The sequence below is a fragment of the Zophobas morio genome, unplaced genomic scaffold, assembly GCF_036711695.1.
Source record: "Zophobas morio isolate AGI-343-1 ecotype UQ-CSIRO unplaced genomic scaffold, CSIRO_AGI_Zmor_V1 ptg000021l, whole genome shotgun sequence".
Classification (NCBI taxonomy): Eukaryota; Metazoa; Arthropoda; class Insecta; order Coleoptera; family Tenebrionidae; genus Zophobas; species Zophobas morio.
The window spans coordinates 11,513,867-11,525,747 of record NW_026972126.1 but is presented as its reverse complement, the minus strand read 5'-3'; the positions used below and the strand labels follow the sequence as shown (position 1 = coordinate 11,525,747).

General features: G+C 34.6%; 1 protein-coding gene across 5 annotated transcripts in view; it reads right to left on the bottom strand.

The window, feature by feature from the left end:
• Positions 1-729: 729 nt before the first annotated feature.
• Positions 730-11,881, bottom strand: part of LOC135132447 (protein Gawky-like) — a 49,698-nt gene continuing 38,546 nt past the window's right edge. For all 5 annotated transcript variants that reach the window (XM_064060540.1, XM_064060544.1, XM_064060543.1 and 2 more), the window contains one exon: positions 730-9,512. In XM_064060540.1, the coding sequence (XP_063916610.1) occupies positions 9,204-9,512 (309 nt within the window). In that variant the 3' untranslated portion in view covers positions 730-9,203. The remainder of the gene's footprint in view (positions 9,513-11,881) is intronic.

Sequence of the window (11,881 nt, the reverse complement as noted above, 5' to 3'; positions counted from 1 at the left end):
TCACACCATTTTCTCGAAAATGTAATATAATAATGATAAAATAAGAATTTTAATAATATCCAGGACATTGTTCGATTGTGGTTTAATTAATAATTTTAGTCCTGTTTGAGAAGAGAGAGAAGTGACATTCTTTCGACGAATAAACATAAATAATTAACACTTGAGCTTCTGACTGCTATTACCTAGTGCTGAAGGAAAAGGGGTGTTATTTATGCCTTCGACCAATTTTTTGTTGATCAAATTAAGAACCTCAATTTTTAGCTTTGCTTATACAGGGTCACTCAACAAAATTAATGAATTAGTCAGTCATCGAATCAACGAGCAAATTGAAACAAAAAAACTATCAGAACGAAATTCACTAAAATGGCAACGCTGTTTAGTTAGTGACTTTTGAGATTGACATTAATGTGCTTTGATACTTTCCTGACTCTACACTAAAGTTCGATTAGTAAAGTAGCCGTCAAGTTAAATTAAAATTCGTAGACGTTTGCCACTCACCTTTAATATGACATTTACTACCAGCCTCTTTAATAACACACCTTATACTAACGTAAAATGTCAGTTTAGTTATAAATCCTGTTTTGACGAGGCGGCAAAACTCCATGAGCACTTACCTGTAAGTATGACTTCACGATTGTCCAATCATGGTGCATTTTAATTAAAAACTAGTATAATACATATCTAGGAAGATATCAGAGGTGGTGTAAGGGGTGAATAAATAAAACGAACTTTACATTTAAGACAACCTTTATTACTGAATGCATACTGGTCAATTGGGTTACAAGTACAGAGCATAACAACTTGTAGTTGTTTAAAAGCACTTACATAACCTAACTTAACCTAGGTGCCCTGCTGCACTGCATAGTTGTGGTAGACACATGATTGGACTCGTATAGGCATCAAAATAACCATCAAAATTTAGAATAATACATCATAAATAAACAGTGCAGTCGGGTTTGACTTTTTTTGTCGTTTTAGTAACGTTTATACAGCTTTTTTTTCAAATTTTTGTTCCTACAACATACAATTGAGTTCTTATTAAATAATTATCTTATTGAAATGTATTATACGTTATTATTTGGGGGTGTAGTACACATCAGATTTGATTTTCTTAATTTTGTCTAAGTTTATTTGATATCACCGTGACATTTTGGCCTGGTCCCTGAGTTTACCCTCCCAATATCGGACATGAAAGCTAATGTCGTCGACTTGTTAGAGATTCACACGTTTTTTTTTTCAAATTCCCCTTTTCTACCTGTCTTATGAAGAAAATAAATCAGATCAGACCCAGCCGACCGCACATCTGTAAACTACCGTTGTCCGAATTTTAATGGATAAAAGACCGTTATAAATGTCTGAAAGACGCATTAAGCCTATAGTGTCGATTTGTACCGCGACGATGAGAATGTACATCGTTGATAACGGCCCGCGGGGGGCGCACTGATCGATGCGTGGGTGTTTAAGTTGTTTCGATATACATTGTCATAATGAATTACGTTTTTTGTTTTAAATTTTCTTCAACTACGAACGATAGTGATGTTAGATAAGGTACCTCAGATGCGATAATTTGTATTATAAAATTGTCAGCATATCACATTTTCAAACTGTCAACAGAAAAATAAATTTAAATATTGCCTTATTCGAATAACTACTTTAGTACTAATTACAGCTCTTACAGAACAAAAAATAAATCATCTACTTTAAATAACACAACCATAATAAGGTGCAGGTATACGATTTGTTAAAAAGACTCAGTCGTCGAAGCGAGTCGCTAAAAATTAAAGGAACTCTCTTGCACTCTTGGAAGATTGGAAGGCTTTTATATTTTCAATTAATCTACAAATAACGCCAAATCATAACACGCTTAACGATTGCTATTAGTACTTTGTGATTGTTCAATTATCTCACGAAACTTGCACTACTTTTCAACAACAAACTCAACATTACATAATAAATAATTAATTAAAAAAAATGCTACAAGAATGGAATAACTGTTCAGGCATTATGTTGGACTAGAAGTTTAGAGGAGGGAACTTGTTTAGGCCATTATTTTTCTATTCATTCTTCAAAATCGTCATGTGATGCTATTATATATTTATTTATTTGGTAACGAAAAGTTCAATTTCGACCGAAAAGAGGAAACGACAATGAAAAATCAAAAACTTTCGTCTGATACACAACGTATGCTTTCCGAGATTAACTGTTCTGCTATAGCACTAAGCAACAAGATAAGCAAAACCTACGATACTTACAAATGAACACACTTAAATAGTAGTCTTAACCGATTAACCCATAACCTAACCTAGGAGAGAAAAACGTGGTAGCGGTGAGCCAAAATGGCGCCTCTTCTTCAAAGTCATGCAGTGCGTCCGCGCACCTTTGGTTAGTATTTGAGTATGGAACTTGACGGACCATTCTGGATCACCGGTAACGAGAACTAAACAGAGGAGGCTAGAAAAAGATCGTCGTATTCAACTGATCTGAGGCGTCGGCGTACGAATGGAGTAAATATCAGCGATCGGATTTTTTTCTTTTTTAAAAATATTTATTGTAATTAATACTATATTACCTTAGATATATAATAACACATTTCCTAACCCTATAATTAAGTAATTCATTATACATTATATACTATGAAATTATAACAATTGTACAGTTTCAGCCAATATATACACATTATATATATTGCATTCATTTTTTTTTAAATATAAGTTAATATACACAGCAGGTAAGCGTATACGGTTCGCGGATAGCCCGCGCGACCGCCGTGAGCAAAAGTTTCTAAGCAAAATTTTGGCACGTTTTCAAGTAAAATTTGGGTCTTGTATTCTTTTTGGTTGTCAATCGAGTCGGACGTACGAACAATTTTCATGAAATTTATCTAATTAATTATTTAAATATTATAGAAAACCGAAATAGATTTGTATCGTTATTTATGACCAACGGCTATTGCAAGGGAGATTCATCGAACAAACCCACAAAATAAAGCTGTCAATTAATAACAACAATAAGAGCACCTTTTGAATATGGACCGAGTGTTCTCTCAAAATTCTTTATACTTAACCTGTGCAAGTCTTAAGTTACTTAATATTTCGTTTCGTTAAAGCGATTCCGGAATTTTGATGGCCGGACGATCGCTTTAATCACCTGGTATTCCTACAGTCTTCTGGCCAACGAATGGCTTTAACCCGATACCCTATAACCTATTAATATCCTAAAAAAGTTAGAAACTAGACAGAGAGCACACTTTTGTCATTATTAAGGCAAATCGTTTTTGATTCTTCACAAATCTCGTCTGAAGATTTCTCTTAATCGACCTGAAAACCGACGTTTTTGTTTTTCCGAAATGATAAGAAGCCCGAAACCGTTGAATTTTGGTTGAATTTTTTCGAAAAAAAGGAATGTACGAATAGTTGCTTAATAGTACGATTCTACAGCCTAAGAAAAAACAGTGACGATATTTCTAAACCTGAGAAAGAGGGCCTAACGATCATCTACTACCCCACAAACTACCTACACCTAGCGCACACCAGGCGACTCACCGTCAGGCTGTGCTCGGGAAACCCCTAGTGTCGATTAGTAGCTCAAACACAGCATATGTTACATTATTTAACCTACGTACGAGTAAAACTCTGATTAAATAGGACATACATAAGTTCATTTATCTTTTTACAGTTGGCAGTTCCAGCTAGCTTAATCTCTCACCGAGATCGTCAACTAAATAACAGTCGAAGCAAGCCGCGACCGGCGCAAGCGTCAAAAACAAGAAAAACAACAGAGGAACTCAGGATTTTCGAAAAACGATTGCGCTCGTCGCAGTCCACACCGATATCGATTTGATGCAAACAATCAAAAAACACATTATGTAACTTCAACTTCATTTCATTAGTAGGGCTAAGTTTTTACTATCTGTGAATTTGTACAGTGGGGCTATGACCTTGAAATTGAAATATACAATCATCGAATCGCCCTTTATTTATATTATTAAAACCCTGTCGAAAAGTCAGGCCCAAGATCAATTGCACATTAAATAGGCACTTGTTATTTCTTCTTTGTGCTAACACTAAATTTGGCTCTATCAAGTTAAACGTAAAACACGAAATCCGGAAAATGGCCGTGAACAGGGTCAAATTCGGGTCTAGTCACCTAACACGAAATCATAAAAATAATAAAAAGCATTAAAACACTACGACACTATCACAACCTTAGCTGGAAGATTTTGGCGGAAATTCTAGACGAAAGAAATTTAAAAAACAAACAAAAAAAATTGATCATATATGACACTTTAACGTCTTTGGTATTTAGTGTAAAAAATAATCAACGGGATGGCAAGATGCGTGCAGCAAAGTCAAAAAACAAACAAACAAAAAATACGAGTATCCGATTCAAAGAGACTGCACATAAATAAAAATATATCCACTAGAAACGAAAGCGTATGGTAAAAATAATACTTGGAAAAAGGAAAAGTATTGCACGTTGTGACGTCACAACTATAATGTAATACTAAGTTATTGACTAAATGCTGCCTTCTCTACGCTTAAGTAACGAGTTTTAAGTAAAACTAAACTTATTCTATACCCACCAACCATTACGACTTAGATCAGACATTTAATTGTTAATATTTTTTTTAATTCGACCGTCAATATTCACTCCATGTACACCTCGACCTTCCCGAACGTAAACGAAAAAATAACACAACGCAAACCGAACGTCTCTTGGGACAGGAGAAGAAGGTATGATATTATTCAACACAAATCGCCCGAATACCTTTTCGTTCAACTCTTATTTTTAAATATCGAAGCTCAGGTCTGTAAGACATTTATATTAATTTTTTTTTAATGGGAAAAATTCGAGACCGGGCAGGTCACGTGCTCGTCGTGTATAAATAACAATAAGTCAAAGAGGCACATCGTTTGGTATTATCAAATATGGTGAACATTGCAACTATCAAAAACTACAAGCGAAAGCGTGATGAACATTACGTGTGATTCAACAACAAGATACTGGCCGTCTAATTTTTTTTTTATCCAAGTAACCGAATTATTGCCGAACTATTTCTTGTCTTTCAAAAATAACGTCTATGTGAACGAACATCTTTTTTAAAAAAATTTTTGGCAGACTTCGAGTGACCTTGTGAATGTTGCAATTTTACAGAGAGGAATGTCGTCGTCGAAACGAAAAGTCATTACTAACCTCATGAATGTCTCATCACGTTGGCATTTCATTTTAATATGTTATTGATATGGCTCAAATAAACGAAACCGTCGACCGTCATCTGTCGAAGGATAACAATATGTGATAAGACATGTAGAAGGGGCCGCTGCTCCGGCCGGCGGTTCGAGAGATGGCGCTCGAGGCGATAAGAGGGGAAACATTCCAAATTTTGCATCGACACACACAATAAAACTTTGGCATTTTGTAAGTCTTAATAAATACACAATAATAACAAACAGCCACCGTATTCTGGATAAAACGTTACTATAATATATGTTTATATATTGCCAACGCCTCATTTTAATGGATTAGTCAATCCGGGCGGTTCTATACACATGTCTTGGGATTTTTCTCTAATTGAACGTGTCTGGTTACGAACCCCCCGAATCCAGGAATAATTAAGCTCAATAAACATCCTTACAGCTACCGAACACCAAAAAATTTTACCCTACACTAAGGCAGATATGCCGTCTATGTTTTACCATATAATGTTCATATAATATATTCTTTAATTAATTATATATAAGATATATAGTTTCAGTGGCGACAATGATTAAATATATACTTGAAACACAAGTGGCACTTTGATCACAAATACTGTAAACCTAAATCAAATACTATATTTCCGTTCCTTCTACACGTTTTATGTTATTCACTTGTTTTGTGGTATAGCATCAGTTGATTAACTTGTTTTTTTTAATTTTCGGATTGGCGTTTTATCGTTCTCTTGTTTTTTCTTTAAGTAAATCCGTGTCAATTTGGTTGAATTACGTACGTAACCGTTCGTCACGGTTACTCAACAGCCCGAATGGCCACAGGTTAGTAGTAGTTCAATATTATTGTGCAGAACCTATAGTCTACCATATGATCTTAAGCTGAGCTTAACCTACATTCATTTTTTTTTTTGCTTTTTTCCCTTTTTATGTATTAAATAAACAACACTAAAAACTACTTTTCTGAAGGTACACAATATCAGACACAGAAGATTAGGAAAACCGTCCCCGGACCACGTGAACCGGACACAGTTTCGCCTATAATGCACACTCGATATAACGTGGGTAGTTTAAATTAGTAAGTAAATCACAATACGACTCGGGCAATTGCGGGGAGGCAATCGCCTAGTGGTTTTTGCCGTTTTTCAATTTTTAAAACTTATCCCTACTTTATTCAAAAATACCCTATTTAACTGGTTAAATAAAAATAAAACAATTCTCTATAGCTTTTGGTACATTATTATACTATAAGTATTACTTTAGTCTAATTTAGTTGACTTGTACCACCATCATTGCCTTCCTTTTCCGTTACTACTTTGACTTGATTTATGGCATATCAGTTTCAAACGTTCCGCACACCTAGGTAAGCACTTAAATGAACCGATTTTTAATAATCAGGGGGAGATAAAAGGGGGTACATATCCAACGACTGTTGCAAAAAATGTTCCTGTCTGTTAACATTCAGAGTCGGTTGTCAAATATTTATAATACACAACATGAAAGAATACCCTACTACCAAACTCTTAATTCTAATTAATATCGTAATACCTAACTTCTAATACATTCATTATACTAAATTGGCAATAAGATACTAGATTTTTTTTAGAAATTCTATTGGAACTTACAACGTATAGGCTTGTCCGAGAGGTCCAAATAAAGCGTCTTTTCATTTCTCATCAAGTAAAATTAAAGCAAGTGAAATCGCACCTCCCGAAAAGTAGCCCAATTTTGCACCATTTATCTAGTCATTAACCACTTATCAAGTCACCCTGACCCCAGAAAAACAAACTAATAAACGAACCCTGACTCGATATTCCTGCTTTTTAAATTTCCATTAATAATTACGATATGACTTAGTGAAAGGTTGTTTTTAAATACAATAAAACCGGGACAAGACCGACTTGATTAATGATAGATAACCGTTTAAAAGCTAACCGAAGCTTTTAAAACAAGAGCTTTTTGAACAAAACTTTTTTTTGGGTTTTTTCATTATTTTTAAAAATTAAAAAGCCACTTAAGAGTCACAGCACAGTTGTGTACATAAAAAACATATGTTAGTCAATGCATCGAACCTGTAAAGATATCTAAAGTGAACCACTCCGAAACGCCTCGGAACGGACCGAAACGTTCCGGTTTTTGGAGCAATTTAAGTGAAGTATATCAGAGAGATCGTCGGTGGCGCCCTCTAGCCGACCCCAAATTTATCACGTCGTCCATATTATCGATTACTAAAAATAAATGCACTTGTCATCATCATTTAAAAGATCTTATGATTTTTCAGTCTTTTCCGTATTCTTTTAATTAATTACTTTCACTAGAGCTCAGTTAAGGTAACATTGCTGGACAATATATAAATAAATTAAATAAGTCGGACTAGAATGCGAGTCGAAATTTTGATGGCGCGGGGTTCGTAGTGGCGTCGGGCGAGGGCGCCACCAAACGCGATCTCAAGACTCAGAATGGCTCATCCGTCACCATTCATACTGTTAGCTATAGATGAATCAATATCTCATGAACACCACGTTAACACAATGTGATTGAACATGTTTCGTGTGGTGCCGTTCGGGCACGCCCACTCATCAGGGTGTAGGTGGTGGGGGGAGTCGAGCGAGCGAGCCGTCCGGTTACCGAGCAGAAACAAAAAAATCACAGTAAATGGACTAATATTACAACATATCCAAGTCTATGGCTAACATACATACAGTACACAGAATACAGTAATATATAGGTATATAATAAACTTTTATAATTAGAACGATATATATTATCCGCTATTATTATATTGTGTTTATTACTAAATTTATTTAAGAATACTTATAGCGTGCAGTCTAAGAACTGATTGTGTGGTGTTATTTCAGCTTACGGCCCGCCTTTGGACCGGCTTAATTCATAACAATATTACATAAATGATTAATTTGTATGTGTATTTTGATATAAGGAATTGGAGATCACAGGTTTTGTGGGGTTAACAAATTAACAGCACCTTCTTTACACACATCTTCTCACTCTTTCTTTCCTTACTTGTCCTGTATGTGTTGATATGACGAATTTTTTTTTCGTCTTGCACGGTTTCATGATTAATTGATCGCTAGTAATTAAAGAAGACCTATTATTTAAACAAATGCCACGCGCCGAGACCTGTGTAAAGAACGGACATACCACACTGGGAAACAAACACATACAAACAACTTAGGTACGTTAAATTATTAAAAACAACATTAATATACAATAGTTAATAATAGGAAAAAATATCTAAAGTGAGAGAACAAATGAAATACATACAGTACACCTTAAATAATTCATTTCTTTTTTTTTTTTTTTGTTTTAAATACACGAATAATGAGTTTGGTCGCGTACATATATATTATATTTTTTTAATATATAATTAACCTTGCTCGGGACTAGTTCGGGTTACGTCTAAAATGAATGTCACATTAAGTGCGTTTAGAAACTTGAGCGCCTTCAGTGGAAAACAACAAGAACAACGCCGCTTCACAGTCGCTTTTAATTGGAATCATTTTCATCAAATTTTCGATTAAGTAACAAGTGTTGACAACTTTTCTGATTCGGATTCGTTTTGTTTTTTACTTTAATACTTTATTTGACATTTTTACAGACAAATCTGCGTCACAAATATACACAAATGTGTTTAAATAAATAAATAATATAAATGGCAACTCTTAGAATTTTAAATTAAAACAAAAAAGCATTCACTATTACGACTGGATTGTGTACATCTGTGAAACTTAATTGACAGAAAATATAAAGCAATCTAATAATCCTAAAAACAACAACCGTCGTAAAAATTAAAAATACAATTTACAAATAACAATAAAAAGTTTGGAATAATACAATTTCAATATCCTTCTTACAAAGTCACTCCGTAAAAAGAACTTCTTTTAAAACGTATAATAAAAACTTACATCAGATTTAAAGAATAATCAACACCCAATATAATGTGAGAAGTCAGAATCGTTTCGTTTTTTTTTTTATAAATTACATTGACTCACCTCCGAGGAGGTCGCCGGGAAGAAACGAGTTCAAGCTCGAAGGGGTAGCTCGTGCTGGATCGCTCGTATCCAATGTGGAACTACCCCACAGACTAGCAGATGATTGACTGTTTGTCCAACCCGTGCTCCAGGTGTCGCCTCCTGTGCTGGGTTGCTTGCTGGAGCCCCTCCAGCCGCCGGATGAACTTTGTTGACTTGCAACCTGTTGTAACAGAGCGCTGGCGTCCCACTCCGACGGATTTTCGGCCAGGATCGTTGTGTTGCCGAGCACGCAGTTATTCAAGGTGGTTTGAGCCTGTCATCAAACAGACGAGTTAGTAGATAAGTCAAGATGGCTGCGTCACATCAATGTAACACATATGGTAATTCAGTGGAGCTGGCTGCGCGCGCAACTGTCGCTAAGACTATAATTCTAAAAAAAAAAGCACCTTTCGTTCGACCCACATTAGATTCTTCCATGTTTCTAAGGTAATAAAATAAATGTCGTGTTGTAGATAACTCTGAGATTAAAAATGCAGCACGGTATATTCGCTCTTCACCTTTATTGTTTTTGTTGCAGTTGGTACATCAAAAATGTTAAACATATACTTATATTACTTCAGTTAGTATCTTTTTTGGTATTTTTATTACCGAATTCGTTATTAATTCTAAAAAATCAGTTATTTTCTTAACGTTAATGTTGTTTTTACTTGATCCAACGAGAAAATAAATATCTAGCTTTTACAATAATAATTCAATCTTTGGTCTTCGAGATAAGAAATTAGTTTTAGTAAGCAAGACGGAAAAAAAAACTTCAAAGAAAGCACAAAAATGCACTAGAACACAATGAAGATGATTTAAAAATGATTAACACATGAACACAAACATAGACATTAACATGAACAAGTAACCACTAACATTTTTTTTACTGATTTCCTTTCAACTCAGGGATGATACGTATGTCTTATTTTAGATATAAAATTTATAAACTGCCTTATTTGTGTATATTTCTTCCTTTTTATTTATATTTTGCACTAGTTTGGATTTGGAAAACAATATTTATAAATAAACGCTGGTTTTGTTTTATTAATGAATATTTAAAATGCTATGTTCATGTGATATGTTACCTTAGAATATATAAATAAAAATAGGGTAAAGGTCGATTTATAAATTGACGCTGACGTTGCTGTTCGCCGTTGGGTTTTCAACCAATCACACTGCGGTAGTGTGCAGTGCTGCCAACGTGAAGGAAAATCCCCTGAAGTACGGGGGACATTTTGCTGGTTGACTGCACTAATTCCACGAAAATCAAATTTTGATAGAGATAATGAGGTCCACTAATATTAAGCCATTTAATCACCTGTTCATCGAAATCGTCATATTTTAAATAGCCGCCATCATTTTGTACACTGTAGCTTTCTGTCAGTACTTATGCATTGTTAAAGATACTTAGTTCTCGACGTTTAAATCAACAAGATTTATTCCTATTCGTCTCAAGAACAGATTAGATTATAACTACGTTTTGCCCTTTTTTCTTAATATGTGCAGTCTTCTTTTCACAACAAGAAAAGTAAAACATGTTTAAAATGGTAACTTTTTGTAGGAAAGTATCGATTTTGCAATTAGGCTCCGCTCCTCGGCTTACGACGAATAAAAGAAATCATCAGAATTGAGACAGGGCGGGTGGGCGGGGCTTATATTTTGCCTTTTTTTTTTAAATATACATAGCCATCTTTTCACAACAAGAAACTTGGAACATGATTAAAATGGTACATTCTTCTTATACCAATTTTTCATTTTTAAGTTTTATGTTGTGAAAAGTAGTCTACACATTTGAAAACAAAAAGGCAAAATGTAAACCCGCCCACCCGCCCTATCTCAATTGTGATGATTTTTTTATTCGCCGTGAACCAAGAGGGCGGAGCTTAACTGCAAAATACTTATTTCTTTACAAGGAATTAAAAAAATGTTTTTGAGTATCGTGTTCAAAGAATATTATGTATATTAAGAGGGGAAAAAAATATATAAATCGATCAGGGCAGGTATGGGTGGGGCTTAATCTTTTTTTTAATATACATAGTATTCTTTGAATTACACGATACTCAAAACATGTTTTACATGGTAATTTGTTCTAGAGAAATAATAAGGATTTTGCAATTAAATTCCGCTCCTTTGGCTTTCGACGAATAAAAAAAAAATCATCACAATCGAGATAGGGCGGGTGGGCGGGGCATATATTTTGCCTTTTTTCTAACACACATAGTCGTATTTTCAGAACAAGAAACTGAAAACATGTTTAAAATGGTAAATTCTTACAGATAAATATGAATCTTGCCTCTCAATCTGACAACGAATGAAAAATTCATCACGATTGAGAATTGAGATCGGGGCGGGTATGGATGGGGCCTAATTTTTGGCTTTATTTTTTTCTTAATATACGTAGTATTCTTTGAGCAACACGATACTCAAGAACATGTTAATTTCTCGTAGAAAAATAGGGATTTTGCAGATGCCCCGCCCCCTTGGCCCACGACGAATAAAAAAAATCATCACAATTGAGAGTGTGGGTGGGCGGGGCTTCACTTTGCCTTTTTTTCTTAATATGTGTAAACTTACTTCGACAACAAGAAACTTAAAACATGTCTAGAATGAATGAATTAAGTTGAGACTTATAATATAATTCTT